At 49.7% G+C, this 27,641-nt stretch overlaps 1 protein-coding gene across 1 annotated transcript; it reads left to right on the top strand.

Moving 5' to 3' along the window:
- Window positions 1–4,640: 4,640 nt before the first annotated feature.
- On the top strand, window positions 4,641–9,804 carry Prnd (prion like protein doppel). Its single transcript, XM_004840772.3, has 2 exons — window positions 4,641–4,693; window positions 7,257–9,804. Exon 2 carries the CDS (start codon window positions 7,269–7,271, stop codon window positions 7,806–7,808), a length of 540 nt encoding a protein of 179 aa, XP_004840829.2. The 5' UTR covers window positions 4,641–4,693; window positions 7,257–7,268; the 3' UTR covers window positions 7,809–9,804.
- The last annotated feature ends 17,837 nt before the right edge of the window (window positions 9,805–27,641 follow it).

Raw genomic sequence — 27,641 nt, 5'->3', positions numbered from 1 at the left:
GTGATGGGGAGGCTGAGGAGCTCTCAAGTGGTGGCAGAACCTGGCCTCCTCCGACCCTCTTCCCACCTTCATGGGGAAGTTTCCGCCCTTTCCTGGTCCACGCCTTTCTGGGTAGCCCTGAGAGACCGATGGCTTAAAACAGGCCCTTCATCCTGTCTCTCTGCCTCAAGCCTTCCTTGTGTTCCCACGCACCAACATCCTCCTGCACAAGGGTGGCCAGGCCTGCCACAGGTGAGGAGCTGCCTTCAGCGGCCCTGCCTCCCTCACCTCCTTTCCACCCATCCAGCCCATGATGCCTCCACCCCACCTCTGCCCTGAGCTGTCCTCCAAAACCAAGCCCCGACATAGCTGCCATCTGACCAAGGAAAGGCAGAGAACTGCAGAGGAAATGACCCCCAGCCCAGTACAGCGTTTACTTCTCCAATCAATGGTCATCAGGTGGGCGCGTGTCCTGCCTCCAGACCACAGCATGCCACAGAATTTCAACTTCTTCCACGACAGGTCCTCTCCACACTGCCCTTGTTTGTGTGTTTGTTTTGTTTTGTTTTGTTTTGTTTTTTAACTAAGTCAATCTGTCACCTGTCAAAATTCCTCTTCCTGGGCCGGGGAATTTAGCTCAGTGGTTTTGCTGCCTGCTGCGCAAGCACAAGGACCTGAGTTCGATCCCCAGTACCAAAAAAAAAAAATTCCTCTTCCTGCTTATATCTATCCCATCCTGCAGTGATGTTGCATATTGGGCCTGCCCCCTGGCAACAGCCTACCTTCGCAGTGTAGATCCATGCACAGATGTGACAATATTGTCCTCACCCAGGTCACGAGCACAGAAGGGGTGAAGGGAATCAAGATGCATTTAGGTCCTGGGCACTGTGCTAGGTGTGAGGCAAGCACTCAGAAGGAAGCACAGTCCTGCAGCTCCTGGGAGCCCAGCAAAGCATGTGCTCAGCAAGGCCTGTATTGGATGACAGCTAAAACAGGCCGTGGGGACCCACAGTTGAGAAATAAGAGTGGGCAACCTGTGGAGGGAGATGACACTTTTTCCACAAACAATAATGTACTAACAATATAAAAAGTGAAAGTAGGTGTAGGCCCTAATCCAGTGAGTCTGCCACTAAGAGAAATAAGGCCAGCAGAGGAACATGCAAGAGCGCTCACAGCAAGAATACTTATCAGTAGCTGGGCATAGTGGCTCGCACCTGTAATCCCAGCGCTCGGGAGGCTGAAGCAAGCAGATCACCATGAGTTTGAGACCAGCCTGGGATACACAGTGAGACCCTACCTCAAAACAAACAAAATACTATTCATCTGAGCTCAAACCAGAAACCACCCAAGAGCCTTCCAGAGGGAATGGATAAGAGAATTGCAGAATAGTCTCGCAGTGACATGAAAACTCCACAACCTCACATCATGTGGGTGAGCCTCCCAGATGTAGTGTGACCAAGAGATTATGTTCTGTATTATCCACTGATGTCACATACAAACACACGCAAGCCCATCTATGGCATGGAGGCAGGGACAGCGCTTAGTGCAGAAAGGGCAGTGACCTGAGGGGGTCATGAGGACACTTGGAGGGTGCTGTGATGCTCAGAGCCTTAATCTAAGTGCAGGACACATACCTGTGTTCACTTTGTGGAAATTATAATGCTGCACCCTTGGAAATGTGCACCTTTCTATGTGGCTATCAGACTTTAAGACCAAAATGATCACATCAATTCTCTTAGTCCAATGGGGATCCTATAACAAAATATCATAGACTGGTGACTTAGAAATAATGCAAATTTATTCCTCACAGTTCTGGAAGCTACAAAGTACAAGGACAAGGGGCTGGCGGCCTCCATGCCTGTGAGGGCTGCTTCCTGCTCACAGAGTCACTGTGCTTGTGTGGCAGAAAGGACAAGAGAGCTCTTTCAGGGCTCTCTTATGGGAGCACTAACTCCAATCCCTGGGCCCCACTCCCAGGCCCTAACACCTGCCACAGGCCCCTCTTACTATTACCATTACCTTGGGGTGGAGTTTGACAGGACACAGATGGTGGAGCCCTAGCAGCTGCCAGCTGTCTAACGGGGACTATTCTCCAAGTTGATTTCATTCTTTCTCTATCACTGGGCCCTGAGATCCTTTAGCAATGGAACCTAACACATGCATCTTATGCTCCTCCTTCCATGGCCACAAGCCTGGGATCTCCCCACAGGAGGCCTCTCTGGATACAGTTTGTCCCACACCGTAGGTGGTGCCCTAGCATCACTGTGTTGACGTGTGCATGCTCTTATTTGGATCCAGGATCTAGTAACACAGAGGAATCCATAAAACAAGGAGACTTTTATGCATCTAGGAATTCAGCCTTTCTCCGGTGCTTCTTTTTCAATCTGCATAATTTTCTGATGCTCACACATTTGAAATATGTCATAGCCTCTGCAGCATGGCACACCCAGCCCTATGGCATCTTTCTGGCCTTCCTGTTCTATCAAGAGGACCCACGCACCAGGACTCCCCTCCTCAGATGGTCAGTGCCAGAAGGTGCCAACCCCTCGCCCTGTCTTCCTGCTTACATGAAGCAGCACATATCCCCACCCTTATCCCTGGCCTCTGCTCACCCTTGAAGGCTGGGAGCAGCTCTGCATGCATGTGCTAAACAGTCACTGGCCCTGCCGGCCCTGCCGGCCCTGCCAGCCCTCCCACCTCCATTTTCTGTTCTCCTCATGCCTCCGGACCTTGCAGAACAGCCCTTTGTTCAGTGGCAAGAGGAATCTGCAGCTTCATCAGCTCTGACCCAACCTCTTACCCAGTCCTCTGCGCAAAGCCTGGGAAGGAAATAGAACTCACCAGTGAGAGGCTGGAAATAAGGTGTCCTGGGCGGAGGGCAGGGTGGACAGTACAGAGTGCAAGATGGACCGGCCCGCCAGGCTGTGACCTTGTATCTACCTGGAGAGTGACCTCCCAGTGCCAAGGAGCTGGACTAGACGATTCTGGGTCCTCTCCCAGCTCTGAACACGCCAAAGCCTGATTAGCCTGCGTTCCACTGAACAATGTCCTTGCCTCTGGGTAGTGAAATATTAGATGTTTTTCTCTTCTTCTTTTTTTTTTTTTTTTTGGTACCGGGCATTGAACTCGGGACCTTGGGCTTGTGCAGCAGGTGCCGGAACCACTGAGCTAAATCTCTGGACCTCTCTTCTTCATTTTGCAAATAATCCATACTGTAATCCATAGTGTAACCTTAATTACACTGTTGATCTGTTTGTGTTTTGTGTGATTACAAGCACAAAAAGTTTGTGACTCTAAAAATATAGGGCCAGCCATGGTGTGCACACCTGTAATCCCAGCACTCAGAAGGCTGAAGCAGGGGAGAAGAATTGTGAGTTTGAAAACAGCAAGACCCTGTCAAAAGAAAGAAAGAAGGAAAGAAGAAAGAAAGAAAAAATAGAAACATGTTTTTTAAAAGAGGGAAATAAAACAGCTCCGTGCGGTTGTTCATGTCTGTAATTTCAGCACCCAGGAGGCTGAGGCAGGCCAATCATCACAAGTTTGAAACCAGCCTGGGCTATGCAGTAAGTTTAAAGCCAGCCTGAAGTACATAGCAAGACCCTGTCTCAAAAGAAAAAGAGAGAGAGAAGGAAATAAAACAGTTTTTTAAAAATAAAAGCATAGGAGAAAGAAGGCCAAGCTAGAGACCTCAAACCCAGGCAGAGAGCTCTGCATCTCGGCAGATGCACTCTTGGCTGTGGGGTTTTCCCCGCCTCCTGGCTACCATCATTGTGAACTCTTCTGGCGCCACCTGCTGGTAATTTCAGAAACAGCCGCTGAATTTGGTTTGCAAAAGAGTTTTGAAAGCAATTAGTACTGACCGGTGGTGCGGTCACACTCTGGATAAAGATTGGGTTATAGTTTCAGGCACATCTTACCCTATTCCCACCTCCAGAATTCACTTTTGATTTTGCTTGTAGTAAGGACCATAGCAGGGAGGTCTGAACCAGTCCCTAGATGGTCACACAGTAACTATGAGGCTGGAGCCATGTGAAGCCCAGGAATGGTCCCAGCTCCCCTCCCCACGGTGTGGAACATCACAGAGAGGGGAAGAGACCCCTAGGAGCCCACTGTCTGCCCCACCCGCTGCCTGGTGTCCTCTGGCTCTGGCTCTGGCTCTGCTTCCTGGTCCTGTAGATCTGTAAGTCCTCTCACGAGGCCCAGGGCAGCCTACAGCGCTCACCCCCTCAGTAGCCCTGCTTTCCCTCCTGCCCAGGGATGTGAGGCCCCTCTCCCCGACTGCGGGTCCCCCTGCAGGGCATGGCGGGCCAGGTGCATGCTCCCATCTTTCCGAGCTGACCCTTCCCCCGGGGGCTGCCGGGAGCGGCCCCTCTGCTGTGGGAGTCTGCTGGTTAGGAACAGGACGGTAGCTGTGCCTAGCCAGGCTTTCTGAGCCCCTCTGCGGTGGTCACTGAAAGCTTTTTCCAATTTTCTCAGGCTTTTCTGAACATCTAGATCCTCACATGGTTTGTATCAGTCCAGAGTGAGAAGGCCGGTCCTTCTCAGGATGAAGGAGGGGCCAGGAGTCCCTGATTGGTCCTTCGGGAAGGGCAGGGCTGCAGGGAAGCCTCCTTCCCCCGCACTGCTATATAGCTGGGCTGGCCTGGCTGCTGAGGCTGGGCTGCAGGGCCGCACAGCTTGTACTCCAGGGCACTCCCAGCCAGAGGACAGCCAGGTAGGTGGGGAAGCTGTTTCTAATCAGGTCTCCACCGCAGACTGAAACCGTGCAGTGACTGCTTTAGGCCCGGGACGGGTCTCCAGCGCGGGAACTTGTGACCATGCTTATGTAGGCTGGTTTTGCGTGGCTATGCTTTGATGCTGTGATTCAGTGCTAGTTTAAGGTTGGCTGCTTGGGAATTTATTCTGCTTTTTAAGCCCATGCCGGTACAAACTGAGTTCTTTCTCAAGAACTTTGTGCTTTTATTTTCTTTTAATTTGACTCATCAAGTCCTATTATGTTAGTACTGTCATTTAAGATTTCTCCTACTGAGAGATATGGGCTGGTGACATGAGTGTGGGCCTCTCTTTAGGAGACTGCAGAGAGCTTGGTCTTTGGAGAAAGCTGGTCTGAGCGCGCTGTGATTAGGGGCAGAGCGGAGTGGGTACAAGAGGCTGGGTGCTCATGCCCCCCTGGGAGCAGAGACCAGGCAGTGCCCAGAAGCACGGGCAGGTGAGCAGAGGCTCTTTGCAGCCTTGCAGAGCTGACTAGATGCCCCTTGTGCTGTTTGTCCCTATTTACTTATTTTTGTTTTTGTCACTTGAGACAGGGTCTCACTATGTAGTTCAGGCTTCAGGCTGGCCATGAACTCGCAGTGATCCTCCTGCCTCAGACTCCCAGGTGCTGGAACTGAAGGTGTGCGCCACCATGCCCAGCTTCTTGCCTCTTATTTATTTATTTATTTATTTTGGTACCAGGGATCAAACTCGGGTCCTTGTGCTTGCGCAGCAGGTGGCGAAACCACTGAGCTAAATCCCCAGCCCCTTGCCTCTCTTTTAAACATAAGACCCAGGGTCACACCAGAGCTGAACATTTTAGAGCAACGTTAAACACCCTTGTGATGCTGCAGGCAGGGTGGAGGGCATGCTGGGGGCTAAGCAAGGTACCTCTCAGCGTCCTCCAGCTCCACCTCCATGGGCTCAGACTCTTTCCCTGGAAGACAACTCAGACTCAAATGCTACAAGAGTGCTTCTGTGTCCCTGGCCCATGCAGACAAAGGCCCAGGTGCTGGAATGCCCTGACGGTTGGCCCTGGGGGTGGGTTCCACAATGGCTATTGTTTCAGGAGCCAAATCTGGCCTGCTCCCAGGAGGGGTGGGAGTAACCAGGATGTCAGCAGCCCTTTGGATACCAGGGATCACCTCGACCCTCTTGGAGTTCCCCTGGCCTCCTAATCTCCCCCACATCTCATTTCCCTTGCAACTCAAGGATCTCACTCTTTCCTGGGTTTAGGGGCCCTCGTGCCCCACATCCCCTCCCTGATGGCAGAGGGGCACAGTGAGTGGCACCTGGAGTCAGCATCACACAGAGCTGAGTGTAAATCTGCCACTGCAGCTGTTTTTTAAAAGATAAGAATAATATTGTATCTATCCCGTGTGAAAAGTAAGTTAGGCAGAGTCACACGGGGCTGGACACAGCAGCTGACACCGTGAGTGCACAACAAAGGGTGCGTAGGGTGAGCAGGGGGAACATTGTGCCCCAGGGGTGGGATTGCAAAGGACATCTCTAGGACATTTGACCCCTTGACACAGGGGAAGGCTGGGATCCCCTAACTGCGTTTCCATCCTTCTTTTCCCCTCCACCCTCCTCCTCCTCCTCCCCTTCCCCTTCCTCTCTCTCTCTCTCTCTCTCTCTCTCTCTCTCCCTCTCTCTCTCTTCCACCCTCCTGTAGAGACTTTAAGGATCAGCAGCCAGGAGCCAGTGACTTTCTTCAAATGGAAGACAAAATGTGCCTGACACAGTGCCAGCCTAGAACAATAGGGAATACAGAATGGGGTGAAATACTGTCCATGGGCAGAAGTGTTTGATTCCAACTCTTTTACCTCCTGGGAACCTTCGACTGGAATGCTCGGGAATCCTGATGCAGCCCTCTATGCACCAACTCATTACTCACTTATTTCCCATGTATATTCAGAGGCTTCATAATTGTCAGGTGCACCTTCTTATCTGCCCAAGAAAGTCAAGATTAGGCCCTGAGTGGATGTCATTCTCAGCAAAAGCAGAGAAACGCAGTATCTGAGTTGGCCCTGTGCAGTCCAAGCCCGAGAGTACTGTGGTGCTTTCAGGAAAATGTAAATGGTGCAAGGATGCTATTTCTTTGCTTAAAATCTAAACATAAGGGCTGGGGGCGGGGTGGCTCAGTGTTACAGCGCTTGCCTGGCATGCATGAAGCTTAGGTTGAATACCCAGCGCTGGGGGAAAAAAAAAAGAGCCAAGCATAGTGGGACACACCTATAATCCTAGCACTCGGGGAGGCTGAGGCAGGAAGATTGCAAGTTTGACCCCAGCCAGGACAATTTAGTAACTTAGTGACACTTTCTCTCAAAAGAGAGAGAGAGAGAGAGAGAGAGAGAGAGGGAGGGAGGAAGGGGGATGAGAGGGAGGAAGGGAAGGGCCAGGGATGTAGCTCAATGTGAAGATCCTGGGTTCAATCCAAGAAAAGAAAAAATCCTTTTCACTTGGAGGAGCAGGGCAGCTGGGAGCCCAGTGTGGATGTTAACTGCCGTCCATGTCTCCTTCAGACTCTTGACACAATGAAGACTCCCCTGGGTGTGTGGGCACTGGCCCTGGCCTGTGTCCTGCTTCTCTGCCACCTCTCCTCCGTCACGGCGCGGGGCATAAAGCACAGGGTCAAGTGGAGCCGGAAGCCTGCCCCCAGCCCGCCGCAGCAGGTCACCGAGGCCCGAGTGGCCGCGACCCGCCCAGGGGCCTTCATCAGGCAGGGCCGCAAGCTGGACATCGACTTCGGAGCCGAGGGCAACCGGTACTATGAGGCCAACTACTGGCAGTTCCCAGACGGCATCCACTATGACGGCTGCTCCGAGGGCAACGTGACCAAGGAGATGCTGGTCACCGGCTGCATCAATGCCACCCAGGCGGCCAACCAGGCCGAGTTCTCCCCGGAGAAGCAGGACAACAAGCTCTACCAGCAGGTCCTGTGGCAGCTGATCAAGGAGCTCTGCTCCATCAAGCACTGTGATTTTTGGTTGGAAAGGGGAGCAGGGTTCCGGGTGGCCATGGACCAGCCAATAATGCTCTGCCTGCTGGTGTTCGTGTGGGTCCTCGTGAAATAAGCTGGAAAGGAGGCTGGTAGCCCCAGCAGTGAGCCGGTGAGCAAGCTGCAGAGTCACCCCAGTTCCCCCGACCCTCACCCGGACCCTGTGTGTGCTGAAGGTACCAAACATCAGCATTTCAAGTATCACCCCCAAGGGTTCCCCCTGGTACTTGTTAGGCCATATTCCCGATGAGGAAACTGAGGCTCAGAGAAGTGAAACACATCACCCAGAGTCACACAGCCAGAAAGTGGCAGAGCTGGGACCCAACCATAGCCGAGCCTCATGTTTCCTGCTCTGCCCCATCCCAGGGCTGTCTCCTGGTCTCTCCATGGCTCGCACGGCCCAGATCCAACCCCGTGTCTCTAGCAAAACAGATTCAGGCATAAATGAAAGGACCTGACCAACTGCTGTGTGCTTTGATATCTTGGTGCGTGGAAGTTTACTTTGATCCATGTAATTACACTCAGATAGAATAAAGAAAGTGATCTAAAATAGAAAGGAGGCGAGGCCAAGGGTCAGAAGTCAGACTGAGGGCACACTGCCAAGCTGGTGCCCGGAGCAGGTGAAACTCGCAGCCAGCACTCCTTAGCAATAGGGTTCTGTTTCACAGAACGGCCAATGCTTGCTGTTCCCCCGCCAGTGATGGTCTGTGTACTAGGAAAAACATCTTGAGTGACATGTTTGCTTCTAGTGTTTCCCTAGCCCTACGTGCATGTTTTTATGTGCATTCACATGACCATTTTTAAAGATGCCTCCCTTCGTGGCGCTCTCCACAATCGCTATCAGTGCTTTTGACACCACTTTGCCTTTGGCAAGGGTTGTCATCTCTGTAAATCACTTCTCACTACAAGAAGATAACTACTTGCCAAAAGGGCTGGAAAGAAATGGTGTCTTCAGGGAGGCCCAATAAAGAATCTTCCTGCCATAAGCAAGAGTTGATACAGCACCTTACTAGTTTCAAAGATGTTAAAAACATGAATCTCTTGGCCAGGGATTTAGCTCAGTGGTTTCGCCGCCTGCCTTGCAAGCACAAGGACCCAAGTTCGATCCCCGGTACCAAAAAAACAAAAAACCAAAAACATGAATCTCTTAAGTAAAACATGAATCTGGTGCTCTAAGATGCCCCCCACACCCTCTGGGGTCCTTGCAGAGACCCCCGGGGCTGTTGAGCTGCTGTGGAGATGGCAGCTGCTGAGCGCGATCAGTTCTCCAGTTAGTAGAATCTGTGCAGAGAGAAATCGTGCGCTCTGGGATAATTTATCTGCTGTTCAGAGCACACATGTTGATGCGGTGCCCTTGTGCTGAGTTCCCACTCCTGCCAGCCCTTCTCAAGGACACACTTGGAAGGTTTTAAGGAGGAAAGGTGGGGGATGTGGACGGGGCAGCCCAGGCAAGCAGCCTCCCACCCTGACAGCATGGAGGACCCTGCGCTCCCCCTCTGCTTCCCCAGCCCCCTTAGTTCTAGACCAGAGTGCAAAGCTTGGGGCTTATGTCCAGCATCCGATTTTTAAAATAATAAGAATGCTAATAAAGAAAGCAAAAAGTACTTAGAGGGTGATGCTGACATTAGAACTGCTGCAAGCTTAATTATAAGGGCATGCACAGCAGCGCCAGCAGGACTTCACTTCCGATAAGTGCCGGATTTTTAAGATACAAGGGGTTTTTTTAGGTAAAAATGCATTAAAACTACAACAGAAATCTAAAACAAAAAATGACTCCCAAGTGAGCATTTAGAGTCTAAATGCTTCCTTCATTCAAGGCTTTTTGTCCATTTTCCTATGATTTTTGGTTTCTTGTTTCCTCAACCCTACCCCCTCCTTCCACCATGGGGTGTAGCCCCCCTTTTAATATACTCAGATTTATTACGCTCAGCTAACTTGTCCCTTTCCATTGCTGTGTGATATTCCACGGTACAGATATACTGTGGTTGATTTAATCATTTCCTTGTTGCTGGACCTTCAGACTGTTCCCAGTTTTTCCCCCCTGCAAACAATAAACACCCTTATATGTATAATCTTGCAATCTGGTGCTTTTATTTCTGCAGAACAGACTTGCACATGAAGAATTTTTGGAGCAAAGCTTGTGACCCAGATATGTTCCCACATAGCTGAAGCAATTCCATTCCCCCCAGCAGCATAAGAATGGCGTTAATTCCAGGGGGCTCCTTTGTCATTTCAGTTGCTTATGCATCTTTCTCCTTTGCAGACAACACATCCAAAGCTTCTTAAGTAACTCTGATCCTAAGGACCATTTGAATCTCCTGAAACTGTTAGCAGTTCCCTTTCTAAACCTGGTTCTTAACATCCACACCAAAATGTCTGGGAGAGAAACGTGACGATCAGGCAGTGAGCCTGTGAACTCCTTGCTCTGGGGCCGCATGTGTGCACAGCTCTATGCTCCTGGCACCCAGGGATGGTAAGGTTTGGCCCTGGCTTTTTGACAAACTTTTAGAAGTTACACATGGAAGTATCTACTTTCCAGAGAGACTGTCCTCCAGATTCTAGGGGTCCCAAGGAGCAGGCATGGAGCCCACTATCAGAGTAGCCCCACTCCCCTGCCCCTGGACTTGGGCAGACGATCAGAACCCACCTGGCCCAGGATGCACCAGACAACAGGAGAACCTCCACCCCGGCACCCAGGGAGGGGTAGCTTGAATTTGGCTGGAGCTGCTCACAGTCCCTCCCGTAAGTTCTCAACAGCCAGTAACTGGCTTTGGGTGGTAGTGGCCACGGAATGAGGGCACCGGGATGCTGCTTCACACCACGGTGTGGTCACAACTCACACCTCTACCACGCTTGTTCTTCACTGCTGAATACGGCTGGACAAGGACATTGAGGCACCATGTGTTTCTGAATAACACATTCTGGAGTCTGCTGGGGCCTCTACTGAAAGGCTGACAGTAGGACCCATGTGCCCACAGGCAGACAGCATGGTGACAGACCACACCTGCCAGGCATGTGATCAGGACCAACTGCACTGGGGTGTCATCATGGTGAGTTCCAGGTCCCCACCAGAAGCCCAGCCACTGCTCTGCTGAAAAGCAGCCCTCTTGACAAGCCAGGCTGGGACAGAGGCATCCATGTGTTTGCCTTCCCTGCCCCATGGCCAGGATCACAGAGGAATGATGCAAGGCTCTCCTCTTGCCTTGCTGCCAGCCGTAGGCCCATTTCGGTGGCAGTAAAAAAGCCAGGTCCCCACTGGGAATGCAGGACCATGTACAATTGCGTAAGCCTCCCATTCCCTGCACAGTGGGGATAGGACACAAGCACCTGTGTCCTTGAGACACAGGTAAACCCAATCCAGACCATCCAACTTGCTGCAGAGAAGCAGCCCCAGCTATTCCCCTTGGTGAATGGGAGCTCAGGCGCCATCACCTGGGGAGTCAGGAGTTCTCTGCTCTGACCAGGAAAAGCAACAGGAAGGACAGAGACACCCGCCACTGGACCCCAAAACGCTGAGACCTCCCTCACACAGCGAGCCACAGAATCAGGCACTGGGGTTACTCTGGGTTTGAGAGACCTCAAACTGCAATAAGCCCCATGCACTGAGCACACCTCCTCCTCATCTAAAGGGACGTCCCCCAAAACTGCTCATCCCCCAATACTGGAGTGTCACTGTCTCCCCAAGACACCTTCCCTGTACCCCAGACTGAATTTCAGAAACTCCATTCATCCTCCCATCCCCACCTGCCTTTGGGATTCCCCGATCTTATTTCCATGCTAACCCTTTTGTGGAAAAGCATTGCCGACTTAAACAATGCAGATTGTTTCCATTCCAGCGGGCTTGGCTGTGAACTATGGAAGGAAGTTGGCAGGAGGCCAGAGAGGAACTAGAGGAAGCAGGGACAGACAGGGCAGGGCCAGGGAGCTAACACAGTGGGCCTCGCTGGGTGAAGATGGGCAGGGCGGGGGTCGTGGCAGGCAGGGAAGAGACATGGGGAGTGCAGGGGAGACTCACAGGCACGGGCTCCAGGTGATGGGTGCCTCCAGCCGGAGGGTGTTACACACACCTAGGGCATTGGTTCAGCACCAAGGAGAGGGGTTTTCAAGGGGAGCCAGAGCACAGGGGCCACACAGGGTCTGCCTGGGTGGCAGCTGCATCCCTTTTGTTGTGCTGGAATTTCCAAATCTGTAAGCATGGCTTCTATTTTTTTTAAAACTGGCTGTTTTGTCTCAAGGCTGCTTAGCAACCAAGAATGAAATGGGACTGGCGGAATAGCTCAGTGGTAGCTGAGCACCAAGGGGCGGGGAGCTCATGGCATCTCTTAAATGTTATTTATCCTTCCTGTGCCCAAATCAAACCACATCAGCACCTCTGCTGTCCTGGAGGAATAACAGAAGGCAGCAGGAGGCCAAAGATTGATGGATTTTCCTTAGCTTTCAACCCACTGGGAATGGCCAGAAGATAGAGGCCTCCACCCTATCCACCCACCCAACATTAACAGCATTTTCTGGGTTCCCTGGCAGAAGAACAGACTGAAAGATGTTCCTCCTGGAATTTTGCCCCTTATGTGGTCTGAAATCCTGCTCTCTCTCTCTCTCTCTCTCTCTCTCTCCCTCTCTCTCTCTCAGCTGGGAGGATGCTGACCTGTATAGAGGGGTGGTTCCAGAAATCCAGCTGTCAGACTCGCACCCAGGGCAGGCCTGGAGCCACCATCTTCTGTCTGTGTCCTTGGCACATGGCTTTCACTTAGAATGACTTTTCCTCTGCACACAGTTGGACTCCTGTGTTCAACACTTAGCTGATGTCCTTTGCCTCCTCTTGGGTGTCCTGTGGGCTCATACGTGCCTTCATTCCACAAGCGCTTACTGAGGTCTTACTGTGTGTCTGTCCACACTACTGACAGTGGGCAACAGAGGCACTGACCTTGCCTTCAGGGTGACACATTCTGGTGGCACAGGTGCCTGTGAGTGTGGTCAGAAGTATACAGTACACCAGTTTATGGAGGTGGGAGTAAAGGAGACAGAAGAGATGTGAAGATCTCTCAGGAGCCTCTCATCGGCTCCAGCACAATTCGCAAGTTAAGTGCTGACCTTGTAGCATTTACACACATTCACCCACTCCTTGAACAATCAACCCTGCTGAGTCCGAACTCAGGTCTTTCAACTGGGCCGGGGCTGCTGATGGACAGAAGCCTGCCCCCCAGCCCCCTCTCAGTCATGCACGACACCTAAGTGGAGACCATGCACCAGGTGGGCTCAGCACAGAGGAGATGGCACATGGGGACACCACCATGGTACAGGGTCACTTAGCAGTAAATACACATTGACTTTCTGTCACGTGCCTGATGTTCCCCTGGGCCCTGACAATACCACCTGCCACCACCTTCGAGGGGCTCACATCCCACGGGGAAATGGATAATGACTATGCAGCAGGGGGAAGTGCTAGACCTGGGATGAGCAGGAACATTTCCAGTCAGGGTCAATCTGAAAGGTTGGATGGGGGCATCCTGTGGAGACATGAGAAAGAGATAGGATCATTGCAAAGATGGAAGTGAGGGGCCTCTAGTGCACTCAAGGCTGTGAGCCTTTCAGTCCAGCGAGGATGTGGTATATTGAGAGGAGGGTGGAAAACAAGAAAGATCCACCTCTGTTGGAGTGGGCCTAAGGTGCTGCATTTCTGTGGAGCGCTCCAGTGAGGCCAGTACTGCTGATCTGAGGACCTCGCTTTGCTTAGCAAGGTTGTAGGTAAGAGGGGAGCGAGGTAGGTGGAGGCTGCGTTCAGTCTCGAATTCCTAAACATGGTGCCGGTCACTGGGCAACACTGGAGGGGAAGGCTAAGCTGAATCTGGAACCTGCTGTTGGAGGTGTCCCCTTGGGACCCCACTTTGTGTCAGTCCCCATGTCCCCACACCTGCCTCACCCCTGCTCCCCCTAAGGGGGACGGTGGAAGCCTAGGATCCCTCCCATCCCGGGACATCTCCTCACGTCTCTGTGCAGCCAACCTGTACAGTGTTACTGGACATAGAAGATTTGGGCAGATTCGTGTTCAGTGACACCACTGTACAGGAGAGGCACTGATTGCACAGACAGCCATTTAGGGACAGAACTTATTTCAGCCGGGCTAGGAAGGGCTGTCCCTGTAGTACAGACTCAAGACCTAAAGGGTGATGGTTTATATTTTTAGATTAAAGTTTACTGAGTTTTAGGAGACAGATGTGTGCAATAATGAGATTCACACACACACACACACACACACACACACACACACACACACACCCCTTAGGACATACTGCTTTGGAGTATCCGGAGCCCAGAGTGTTGGGGAACAACAGAGGCTCGAAGGGAACTGAAGGGTTATTGTGGGAGCTGGGGGAGGGGGACCCAGCTGTCCCTAGGGACATTACAGACAAGACGTGGGCAGCATCCAGTAAACAGTGAAAGAACAGGACAGCAGGGACAGGTCCTCCTCCAAGAGGGAACAACATCCCCAGACGCTGACAGGGCCGGGAGGAGATGATAGCACAACACACAGGCTCAGCCTGGAGAAGCCTGGCAGGGGCAGCAGGGAGGGAGTGGTGAGAAGCGAAACAGCCAATGGGACGCAGCGAACCTGGGGTTCAGGGCTCCCTGCCCCTGGCCGGCCTCTTAGGGAGACATCACTGAGCCTGGGGTGGGGGGAGGTGCCAGCACCCGGCCTGGCCTGGGGGACACAGTGGTGGGGACCACACCCAAGGAGCCCCCAGCAGATCCACAGCGGAGCAGGCTGGAACAATGACCTGGAGTCCTGTGATTTCCCACATGCCTAGGGCCATTGACAAGTGATGGGGATCCAGGGATTCAAAGGTGAGTTTTCCACCCAGTCATTCTGTTTGTGTTACAACCCGAAGGTGAAATGGGGGAAGATATATTAAAAACCCACTCCGCCCGCCTCTGGCCTGCTTCGGGGTGCAAAGTGGTTCAACTACTTTGAAACACCGTTTGCTGATTTCTAATAGTTAAACACATGGCCCCGCCATCCCACTACCTAAGAGGAAGGAAAATAGATGTGCTGAAAAAGACTTGCACCCAAATACTCACAGGAACTTTCTCCAGAATAGTCCAAACCTGGGGAAGACACCAGTGTCCACCAGCAGGTGAGAGGACTGGCACCATGGAATTATGTATGTTCCCACCATGGAATTTACATGGCAGGAAAACAGAGTAGAACTATTGAAGCTAATGGAACCGAATGATACGCATGAATTTCAAAGACATTACATTGTTAAGCAAAGAAAGCCAGACACAAATTGTACCCACGATGTGATTCCATTTACAGGAAGCACAAGGAGAGATAAAACTAATCTATAAGGGTAGAGGAAAGCACCAGGATTAACTTTGGAGTGGGAAAGCTATTAACTGGGAGAAAGACGAAGGAAAGTTTTCAGGGACAGAAGTTTCTGTAGTAGTTACACACACAAACATATGCATACTTAAATTTTTCACATTTTGGGCCAGGGATTTAGCTCAGTGGCACTGTACCTGCCTCCAGCGCAAGGACCTGAGTTCCATCCCCAGTACCAAAACAAAATTGTTTTTTCGTATTTTACAGCCCTTTCATGGAGCATTTGAGCCAAACACATAATCTTTGAATTTCAATTCTTAACCCTGGGAGACCTCATGAAAATCAAATGAGAGGATGCACTTGGAAATACCTGGTATAAAGTAGAAGTAATTACATCAGAATTAATGGATGGGTCACTGTGACAAGATAAAAAAAAATGTACGATCTGAAATCAAGGTGATAAGTAAACTTATTGATCCAAACCTTCCTTCGTCCTGCCAAGCCCTTAGACAGCACAAGTCTCTAATGGGCTCCCTGCTGTCTCCAGCCCAGCTCCCCCAGGAGTAGATCCCGGGGAGGGGGAGAAGTGCTGAGGGGCCAACTCCTGGAAACAAGCTAAGAGAGGAAATGCAACCGGCAAGGGAAGCCAGACAACAAAGGGAGCAACAGCAGGTGCACCGTGTGGGCAACTGGGGGTTCATTCTGCAGGGAGGACCCTGGCCGTGGGCCTCAAGAGTTAACCCAGCCAAGGGACAGAGTGTTGGGGACTGTGTACACCAGCACCTCCCATCCTGGGCTGATACGTGAGAAAATGCCTAATGAGAATATTCCTATTGCATCTGCTTTTGCAGAGGATAAACAACCCACAAGGCCAAGCCTGAACTTAGCCTGTGCATTTCAAGCACTGGTAGCCTTTCACCTCCAGTTGACACAAGGAGGTATAGAAACAGCTGCAGACTCGCTTTGAGTATTTGCTTTTCTATTTGCAAATATTGCACCATACCTTAGTTTGAAGGCCTTATAAAGAATATGCTTTAAACATTTAATACAATATTTAATCTAAGAACTAAGGCAATTTCTTTTTTTTAAAAAAAAAAAGGTGTTACATTTCAAAAGAAGTGCATATGAGTGTCAAAAAATATGATAAGGCAATTTCAGAATCTAATTAGAGAGATTGTTCATGAAAGAGGTGCTCTCTCAGCTCATCTGAGTGAAGCTTCAAGAGCAGGAAGAGACAGCTTTTATCTCCAGAGCCTGCTGCCTCAGAGATGCAGGGCAAATGTGAAAGATGAATACCTTGAAGTGGAGCATGGGGTGCCCCGGGGTCTCTGAGGGGGCCTTGGCAGCACTGGTCAGAGGTCCCTGGATTTGGTGTGGCCGTCTAGGGGCTTCCTCCGTGAGATCGTCCATCTGCGTTTGACTCTGCTCCACACCTGAATTCCACCACACTGCCACCTCCCATTTATGTCAGTTTTCTGCTTCCAAACCAGCAAAGTTCAACTCTGAACCCACAAAGATCTCCTGGATCCCCTTGAAATGTCCCTAACATCTACCAGTCTGCACAGCACTAGCTTACTTTGCTGGCCTTACTTCCTCTTCCAAGCAGAGCATGGGCTCTTCGGGGACAAGGACTAGAATTATGGCTTCTTTTGTATAACTCGGTGCCTGGCACAGTATCACACTCACTGTACATTGGGCCAGTGATGGAATGAATGAGCTAATGCATGTGTTCTTGCCTGGAAGCTCGGTTTCCTCCTTCCTACTACTCTCACATCCACTCACAAGATTTCATTATGTCTCAAAGAACTTGCATCTCCATCAGTTTCACAACAAGGTGACATAAGTAGCTCTAAGTAGCCCAACATCAACCCTTCACACAAAAAGCCAATTAGGCCAGAGTGTACCTGCACCACCAAAGGCAAAATGCAAAGTAATGGAAAACAGATAGGACAGATTTACAAGAACATCCTTTAGATGTGTCAGATTACAATTCAAACTGTAAACCCTTTTGATTCTTCAAGGAAAACAGAATAAAGTGATTTCTGCAGCCCTACCTATCTTGTTTATGAAAGCCTTCAAACTCATTCAAAATCCTTTAAGAGGAGTCCACCATGCACAAAAGGTCATGGCTTCGTGTGTGTGTGTGTGTGCGTGTGTGTGTGTGTGTGACTGGTATTGAACCCAGGGCCTTTGCATGAAACTATCTCCCTGGCCTCTTATTTATTTTTTGAGACAGGGTCTCAATAAATCACTGAATTGCTAAGATTCAACTTGCAATCCTCCTGCCTCAACCTCCCAGAATGCTGAGATTACAGGCGTTCACCACGACGCTGGGCTGGTCATGGCTGCTTGACCAAGTGCACGAGATCCTTCATTACCTGGACTTTACCTTGTTCTCCAAGCACACCATAACTCTAACATGTACCTTACAGTCCCACCATATTGCCAAGCCCTTCCAAGCCCTTCTGCACCCTTCACCTTACCGCATTATCAGTACCACAATTTCCATCTCATCTTTCACCTCAAGAACTTGTGTGAGCACTTCCTTCTTGATACACGTGTGACTCCTCTGTCTTGGGGACCCAAGACACAAACTTACTGAGGCACCTTTTACACCCACTGGTCATGTAGCTCAAATCAGGGCAGTAAACCTGTCCACCAAGTGCAAACCATCCATCCATAAATGTTTAAGAAGTAAGAAAGGCACGCTGCTGCAGGATAGCTCCTAGGGAGCTTGGGCCCTTAAACAGCTCTTTATAAATCACTAGCAAGAACAATTAATCCATTTCTTGGCCTGGGGCCTCCACCAGACCTCCAGACTCTCCTGGAATTAAGCACAGGACCTCCACACTCCAGCTGCAAGACAGCCCCCTCCTTACTCAGGCACCACGGCCTCCTCCACCCCATGCCCTCTGCACTTCAGTGGATAAAGCTGTGTCCCAGGTGGGTCTAGGTTAGCAATTCTGACACATGCAGAGAACCCTGAGTAGTACATTGAATGGATGGTGGATAGGAGAAGTCAGTTTCCCACTGGTACCCAGGCAGAGCTGGAGACATCAGGCTCATGGCTCACTTCACATAGACACAGAAGTGTACACTGCATGTAGAAACACTGATGCGTGTGTCTATACACTGGGCAGAGCACACATCTATGTCCTTGCTCCATCAGCCCAGAAGCCTAAAAGAAACACCACGCCTGTGGCAATGAGCACACCTGGCACCCATATCTCAACTTCTAATCCCATTCCCTAATACAAGGGATCAAGATCCCTGGAGAAATGGGCAGTTCTACACCTGGGGCCGATATAATACACAAGATAAGCTTGGAGCATCTTGCAGTGCCAGAAAATAAGGAAGTGTTCAAAACAAACAAAAACAAACCCATTGTTGGAATTTGGATCTAGAATGTCCCCCAAGCCCAGTGTGTTAAAGGGTTGATTCCCAGCCCTGTTGAGAGGTGGTGGAATCTTGAAGAGGTGGCACTTAATGGCAGGAAGTTAGGTCACCGGGGGCATCGAAGAACCTTGCCCCCTCTGTGTTTGTTTTTGCTCTCCAGCCGCCACCAAGTCAGCAGCCTGGTGACAGGCCACATACTCCTCACCACAGGCCCAAAAGCAATGGGGTCAACCAACCATGGACTGAAACTGCTAAAACCATAAGCCAAAATAAAACCTTCTCTCTTACAAGGGGATCATCCAAGGTACAGAAAGCTAACTAACACATCCATACTAGTCGGGCCATGTCAAAAAATCTGGGGCACCAATCAAAAGAGCCCCCAATGGCCCAAGCTGGATCAATCTGAGCAATACAATGAAGTCATACTGGATTAAAAATAAATATCTATGAGTTCAAATGATTTAAATAATGACTTAATAAATCAATAAATAAATGGGGCCAAAGAGACAAATCTCCCAGGCATTGAAATTCCCAATAATTTACATAGATACTCCGCCCTCAAGGGGAAGAGACGTGCAGTGTCTTCCTAACAAACAGTAGATTATAGCTTAGTGTGGTCCTGCAAGCCTGTAATAGCAGCACATGGGAAGCTGAGGCAGGAGGATACCTGGAAGTTTGAGGTCAGCCTGGGTGCTATAGTAAGTTCAAGGCTAGCCTGAACTACACAGTGAGACCCTATCTTAAAAAACAAAAATCACAAAGTAAAATAAAAATAAAGAGTACAGTATGGAATGAAGGAAAAGAGTAGCTTCACAGAAACAGGACAAATACGACCTCAGCGCAGTGATCAAGCTCCCCTTCAGTGGTAAACCCTTGACAGCACGCACTTGGGATGGGATGTGGGGAAAGCGGTACCTTAACTGTGGTTTTCCTCCTAAAAACCCATAACTCTGCGAGGGAAAACATCAGACAAATCGAAGGGCAGTTCTGCAGAATATCTGCCCAGCACGCTTCACAACTGCCAAGGTCATCAAAGACAGGGAAGTCTGAGAAACGCCAGGGCCGAGAGAGCGAAGGAAACAGAACACCAGATAAGGCGTCCACAGAGGCGCTAAATGTAACAAATACCTGGCGCCCGGGAAGATGTGAACACAAGGCTGCCTGGGAGAGGGAAGAAGGGGCCTCTCTGTACTGTCTCCTCAATTTTTCTGTAAAATTAAGATTATTCCAAGCATTAAGAGCTTTTTAAAAATACAAGCAACAGAAAATAAGAAAGCATTTGCAGTATAGAACAGATAATGGATTGTTACACAGAATGTAAAAAGAACTGATATAACTGCTGGCCAGGGGTACAACGTGTGTTTTGGCCCACATGGAGTCCTGGGTTCTATCCCCAGCACCACAAAAAGAAAGAATGAAAAGGATAAACAACACAATAAAAAACAGACCGTCTATGAAAAGGCAATCTGTAGAACAAATATAAGTGGCCACTCAACATAAGAAAAATGCTTCATCTCACTAATAATCAGAGAAATGCATATCACATTAAAATATTAATAAGATTATGTTCCCCCATCAGTTTAAAGGACTGGTAATACTCAATGTTAGCAAGGTATGTGGAACAATGAAAATATACTCACATAACATTTGCATAATTAAATATAAATTAACAAAGGTGAATTTTAAAGAGAAAATAAAGAACCAAGGCATAATCCCTTTGCCATAATGTGAAGGAAAATATGGCTCATATGTGATAGGAGCTGGACGTGGTGGCACACACCTGTAATTCCAGATTCTTGGGAACCTGAGGCAGAAGGATCAGAAATTCAAGCCCAGCCTGTCTCAGGATAAAATAAAAAGGGCTAGAGATATGGCTCAGTGACAGGGCACTTGCTCACCATGGACAAGGGCCTGGGTCCAATCCCCAGTATTGAGAAATTAAAAGGTGATAAGAAGTTAGGCATGGTAAAGAGCATACCTAAAGTCCCAGCTATTTGGGAGGCTGAGGCAGGAGCATTCCTTAAGCCCAGGAGTTCAAAACCAGCCTGAAGGGTCGAGGATTTAGCTCAGTGGTGCCTTGCAAGTGGAAGGTCCTGAGTTTGATCCCTGATACCAAAAAAAAAGCAAAACAAAAACAAAAAAACAGCCTGAACAAGATAGCAAGATCCTGTCTCAAAAAAAAAGGATACATGGATATCAAATATGGAAAGGTGCTCAATCTCATTTGTCATCAGTGAAATGCAAATTAAGACTACAATGAGAGGCCAGTAAATACCAGAACAACTGCCACAAATGTTGGTGAGAATGTAGAGTAACTAGCACTCTCATACACAGAAGGGAGACTTACAGCTACCAAAAGGCACATACAAACGTGATCTTAGCCACTTTGTTCACAGTAGCTACAAACTATGAACACCCCAAATGTCCACAGATAGAACAGCAAGTGGTGGTATACATGTGCAGTGGAATATTATACAGCAACCAAAAAGAACTGATTGCTGTCACAACCAGCATGAATGAATCTCACAGACTTATAGTTGAGTAAAAAAAAGTCAAACAAAAATATGGTATAATGTGCAGTTCGGGTTCTATGAAGTTCAAGGATAGGCCTAGCTAATCTGAGGTGATAGGAAACAGAGTAATGCTTTCCTTCAAGGGGTGGTGGAGCCCAATGGGAGGGTGAAATGTTTTCTGTCTGCACCTAGGTGGAGGCCATGCAAGTGTAGATGCATGAAAACTCACCAGCCTGTACCCTGAGGCTGTGTGTGTGTCCTCCAGTGGATGCAACACCCTGCAAAGGCCCACGGGTGAGGGACTTGGTCCTCAGCATGGCTCTGTGGGAAGATGGTGGAACCTGAGGAGATGGAGCCTCCAGGAAGAGTGGCTGTCACCAAGAACTCAAGTAACAACAAGCGCTGGCGGGGCTGTGGGGAGAGGAATTGTTGGTGGGAGTGTGAACTGTTACAACCACTGTGGAAACCGTATAGAGAGTCCTCAAAAAACTAAAAAGGGAAATTCCATTCAACTCAACTATTCCCCTTCTAGTATCTTCCCAAAAGAGTTAGACATCATACCACAGTGATCCATGCACACCCATGTTTATAGCCACAAAACTCATAATGGCTGAATCTTGGAAGTGCCCTATATATCCACCAACAGATGAGTGGGTAAAGAGAGTATGGTATTTACACATGATGGAGTACTACTCTGTCCTGAAGGGTAAACTGGAGTCATTTGCAGGAAAATGGATGCACTTTGAGGCTATAATATTAAGTGAAATAAATCAGACACATAAGCTTAAATATTGCATGGTTTCTCTTATACAAGAAATCCAAAGCCCAGATAATTTTTTTCCAGAGACAAGAAGGTCAATTTATTTTACTATCCAATTTTTTTCTTAAAAAAGTTTAATGGTTGATAAACTTTTAGTACCATAGAAACCTTCTGATATGTACGATGACATATTATTACTACGTACAATTTCAAAAACAAAAGCTTCCAGCTCCAAGTAAAGTGATGTTGAATATCCTGCCTATATTTAAGCTATAAGAAATTTCCTAGATGGCTAATGTTTTCCTTGACTTGGAAATAAATCAGACAATTGAAAAATATAAATAAGACCTTCAATGAATTGAGAATCATAAAAATGCTACCTGAAGTTCAGTCATCTGGATCTTGGAAGGTTTGTAGTAGTTGTAAGAGTTCAACAAGCAAATGAAACCCTGTGAATGTTCAAACTTCAGTCTTCCAGGACAGGTCCTGTAGGGTCACAGTTGGCCTATTAAAGATAAAAAGCTATCCCTTGTGGGCCGGGGATTTAGCTCAGTGGTTCTGGTGCCTGCCTCGCAAGCGCAAGGTCCCAAGTTTGATCCCTGGTACCCAAAAAATAAAAATAAAAAATAATAATAATAATTTTAAAAAAGCTATCCCTTGTTGTAGCAGAACTTGGCATGTAAAGCCTAGATAATTTAAAGAGCAAAATAAAAGATGATAGAAAACAGGAAAGCAGACCTTTTGCAGGTGGCAAGGGGATGGCGGATAGGAGGAGAAAGAGGGGAGTGGTGAAAGGGGTTATGTGTGCACAGACACACTCCTCACCAGGAAGGTGCCCAGTCCACATCACAAATGTGGACTAATAAGAAATAAACATTTCAAAGAGGTGGGGCCCAGTGGGGGCCCCTGGCATCCGGGTGCCCTAGAGCACACTGTGGGTATCAGATCCTTTGTCTCTTTCTCGTCCTGACCCTAAGGTGAGCAGCTTCATCTCCTACAAGCCCTGCCTGGCCCCAGCCCAAAAGCAACAGAGGCAATCGACCATGACCTGAAGCCTCCAAAACTGTGACTCAGAATAAACCTTTCCTCTTTTTAAATAGGTTGTCTCAGGAGTTTTATCGTAGTAACACAAAGCTGACTAACTTAGCATGCTATACTATATGTCAGCGCTCTATCAATAAACACAGTTAAGAAGGAAACAGGTGAGGCTTCAAAAATGAGAAAATTAGGGTCATTCTTCATGGCATGGAGATCAGGTTTCAGAAAGAAGTGCTGAGATGGGAAAGATAAAATGTGGTCCTACTTAATACAATTGGATGTTATTCGGCCATAAGAGGGGTTGGAAATGGATGAATCTTGAAAACATTAAACTAAATGAGAGAAATCAGACTGTAAAAGCCACATAATAGATGTCTCCATTTATACCAAATATCTAGAGGTTGGGAGGACCGAGGATTTAGCTCAGCGGCACTGTGCCTGCCTCACAAGTGCATGGTCCTGAGTTGGATCCCCAGTACCAAAAAAAAAAAAAAAAACTAGAGGGATGAATTTTTACAGACAGAGCAAATTGAGGTTGTCTACGGCTAGGGAAGGAAGAATGGGGAGGTGAGCGCTAATAGATAATGGGGTTTCTTTCTGAGGTTGTGGAATTTGACAGAGTGCTAATCATACTGCTTTATGAATACAGTAAAAACCCTGATTGTACATTTTTAAAGGGTGGATTTTGTCAAATGTGGTTGTGCATGCCTGTAATCCCAGCACACAGGAGGCTGAGGCAGGAGGATCGCTGCATGGTCAAGGCCAGCCTGGACTGTATAGTTAGTTACATAGACCAGGCTGACCTCAAACTCGTGGTGATCCTTCTGCCTCACCCTCTCCAGTGCTGGGAATACAGGTGTGAGCCACCCACATAGGGCAGCTGATCTCGGTCCTGGTCATGTGGCCCTGGGAGAGAGGTCCCTGTGTTTCCCTGAGGGGCAGAGCTTGAGGCCTCTATTGGGGCCCGGGGACAGGGTGGCCTGGGGCAGAGGAGGGGCACGGTGCAGGGGAAAGGGCAGACAGTGGCCAGTGTCACAGGGCTCTCATCTGGGAACTTCCCTTCCTCCACCAGGGTGCCGCAGTGGGGGGCCCTCAGCAGGCGGCACCCACACAACACGGAGAAGGTCTTGGCGGGTCCATGCGGCTACCCTGAAATGACTGTCACCTCCATGGGGGCTGCTGAAGGGGCCAATGCTGCTGCAAGCTGCACCCAGGCAGCCTCGGTGGGATGGAGAGTGCAGAGAGGGGGCTGCTGCCATCCTGGGGCAGAAAGGCCTGCACCCCAAGGCGGCTCCTCTGCTCAGGGGCTTAATTCAACGTCTCCATCTGGCTGGTGCTCATCCATCTCTGTGCCCTTGGCTCTCACAGACGCTGATGGTGTTAATGCGAAATTTAACATGAAAAACAAGACCTACGGACCAAAGTAGCTAACAGCCACATATGCTGACTATTATTTTCCAAGCTGCAGAGACAGCAACCGTCCTTCCCTGAGCTCCCAAGACCCACCGGGCCCTGTCCTGAGAGCCGGGGGCGGGGCCCCTGGCCCTCCGAACAAGCCATCCAGGGCCCTACCAAAATCTTCCTTGTTACAGAAGGGGAGACCAAGGCCTAAACTGGGCACAACTGATAGGAAGCCAAGGCCCAGACAGCCAGTCTGGTTTCCAAAGCTATACTCTTTTTTTTTTTTGAGACAGGGTCCTCCTGCCTCAGCCTCCCGACTGCTGGGATACAGGCATGTGCTACCACACCCGGCAAAGCCACACTCTTAACCACATTGTGTTGCCTCCTTTTAATACATTTTAGTACTTTTGTTATTTCCATCTACAAAGTCAGACAATTGTTTCTTTGCTGCTGAAGGTCAAGGCTGTTGCATAAGGGTAAGGGGTACAGACATTCCCACCTGCCCTGCGAACTCCCCACCCCCCAAGACATGACCTGCCAGGCTGGTACTCCTGGTCCTAGGGCCCACAAAAAGGCTGGGAGGTCCCGGCTCTGCAATCCTGTTTTCCACTATGAATTGCTAAACTGCGGAGACAGGGCTTGACTTTACCATCCTCCTGCCTCAGCCTCCCAGAGTGCTGGGATTACAGGCCTGCACCACCATGCCGGGCTCTGGCTGCAGCTCTGAGGATGGTACTTTTTTGGGTACCTTCCTCAGCCTGTGTTCCAAGGGGAACTACTTTGCTCTCTGTTCAGCCTGGAAGGAAATCTCCGTGAAACTGTACTCATTCCTGTCACTCACAATCAGTTACCATCCTCCGCCCTGGGGAGGTAGAACTCAAAACCACCACCGCCAGCTCCCCTTCCAAGCAGGGTTCCCAGAGGCGGAGCCTGAGGCAAGGATTCCGATGAAGTGCTTTAAGTGGGAGCTCTCAGGGCTGGGAGACTTGGGACAGGGCTTTGCTGCCCCCCGGGTCTTCCAGGAGACCCCAGGCACACCTTGGCTCCGGGTGGGGTGCACTCACCCTCCAGCAGGCTGCCTCTCAGAGTGAGAGGCACACACCAGCATGATCGTCTGGCTCCAGGCTCACCCAAGAAAGAACTGGGCACAGAGGCAGGGACCCCCAGGCTGGGTGGGCACCTTAGAGAGGTCACGTGGAGGGAACGCCAAGCTTGGGTGGCCCTGACTCTGCCCTCATGTTTTAGAATGAGGAATCAGGAATCCAGACAGGCTGAGGAATTCAAGCAGTTCCCAGTCTGTCCCCCAATTTTAGCATGCTACAGTCTCCGTCCCCCAAACCAGAGAACCTCACTCTGCCAGGCATGAATTCCAGTGGGCACCTTCCTGTTCAGGGTATCCATCCACTCCAGCAGCGCAGCAGGTGAGGGGGGGAGGTCGGAGGAAACCTGGCCTGAGCTCTATTGTTCTCCAACTCAGAGTCTTGGCCCTGAAGGAGGGGAGGAGACACAACCGACCCTTGTCCCATGCTGGGCTCCCGTTGTTGACTGCTTCCTGCTGGTAGGAAGAAAGGGAGCTGGCAGGAAAGGAAACCATTGAACAAAGCAGCAGGGGAAAGCCCAAGAGCCCCTGGGGAGGAGTTCCAGCTGGCCCAAGAGTCACTGTCAGGGCCGTGACGGTGCAAGAAGGGGCCCTGGCCCCAGAACCTCCCTGAGGACAGCACAGCTGCCATGCCTGTCACCACGAGGCAGGCTTTGACTTTCTGGATGCAAACATGACTGAAAACTTCGGGTTTGAAAGACTAGGTTTCTCCTTATGCATTTAAAACTCTAGTTAAAAAACAAATATTAGGCTGGTATGGTGGTGCGTGCCTGTAATCCCAGCACTCTAGAGGCTGAGGCAGGAGGATCGCTGCAAGTCCAAGACCAGCCTGGGCTACATCATGAGTTCAAGGCCAGCCTTGAACTACACAATGAGACTGTCTCAAAAAAACAAAAACAAAAAAGTAAACAAAAAAGCAAATGTTATGAGTTTGCAGATAGCCACCCATGCAGAGGCTCCTGGAGGTGGCTCCCCAGTCAGGGCCCAGGGCTCCGAGCTCCTCCCCAGTGCCTTCCCCAGCCTCCCCTCATCTCCCCAGGCTCAGCACCTCCGTAGACAGAGCCTGCAGAGGTGAGAAGGGTCCCAACCTCTTCACATTGGAAGCCCCCATGAACGTTCCCCGTATCCACTATTATTTATAAATTATACCGTGGACTTCTAGATATCACTCATTTGCATGTGGTATTATCTTGATCTGTACATTTGCAATAATTTAATTTTTAAGCTTGTTAGGATTTTTGTGAGAATTTTTGTTAAAAAAAACAACAACAAAGTTTGACCTTTTAGTCTAAGCCAAACTTTAAAAAAAGAGTAGTATTTGCTGCCCCTTGTATAGGCCAGCAATGACCCCCACTCCCAGGACAGAGCTGGAACCCAGGGCCTTCACAGCCCTTTTTATTTTTTATTATGAGATAGGGTCTTGCTAAATCCCTAAATTCCCCAGGGCGGCCTTGAACTTGTGATCCTCTTGCCTCAGCCTCCCAGAGTGCTGGGATTACAGACGTGCACCACCAGTCTGGCTCCAAACGTTTTAAAGGCATTTAATCCCTGCTGAGCCCCGTGAGGTGGGTACTGACCATGCGCCTGCTATGTAGATGGAGAAACGGAGGGGCAGAGTACCCCGAAGATCTCACAATAGGAAACCAGGAAGAAAACTCTGGGGATGAATATAATGAGCGAATATGACCATCTATTGATGGTCAAACCCAAAAACTACTTTTTAAAAAAGAACAACAAGATCAAAAAGTCACTATCGTTCGAATTTCAGTTACGTGAAAATAGAATTCGGATTCTTGTCTTTTCCTTCCTCACTTTGGCGGTCCCAGCGCTGGAGCTCCCGGGTCGCGGGAGCTGTGTTGCCGCCAGGGGGCGCCGGAACACCACGCGCCCCGAAACCGGGACCGACCTGCCCGCCGCGACTGGACGGAGGCCGCAGAGAAGCCTTTCGCGTCCTCTGCGTGAAGCGTCGCCGCTGTTCTTAGCACAGGTCCTTGCCGCGGCTGCCTTAGGCTGGGCAAAACCGGAAAACCTTCCTAGAGCCGGAGAGACAGAAACCACCACCAGGGGGCGCCGTCTGGCCCTCTGCCTCCGAGGGTGCTCCTGGAGATAATGTTTAAAAGTAATAGTAATAAAAATCTAAAAACATTCTCTAATGTCTTCTAGGGGAACATGTGTCAGGAGATTCTACTTGGACGGAAATCAATCTTTAAAGGCGCCCTTCGCACTTCGCACACACCAACCCGCGCTCACACGCTCGACACCTGACAGGTCCAAAAGGAAGGCGGTTGACCTTGGGCTTTGCTACTACTGCGCGTCTTGTCCAAGCGCGTCGTGTGACTCCCGGGATGGCAAGCCCCGCCCGGGTGCAGGGGAAGGAAGGG

This window comes from Heterocephalus glaber, unplaced genomic scaffold (assembly GCF_053883595.1).
Source record: "Heterocephalus glaber isolate CG9 unplaced genomic scaffold, H.glaber_assembly_v1.0 deba00001532, whole genome shotgun sequence".
In the NCBI taxonomy this organism is placed as follows: domain Eukaryota; kingdom Metazoa; phylum Chordata; class Mammalia; order Rodentia; family Bathyergidae; genus Heterocephalus; species Heterocephalus glaber.
Note: the sequence above shows the minus strand (reverse complement) of the source record. Positions and strands in the feature narration are given on the sequence as shown.

Excerpts from the sequence above, each read along its gene's own strand:
- Prnd (XM_004840772.3), top strand. The coding sequence starts at position 7,269 with ATGAAGACTCCCCTGGGTGTGTGGGCACTGGCCCTGGCCTGTGTCCTG.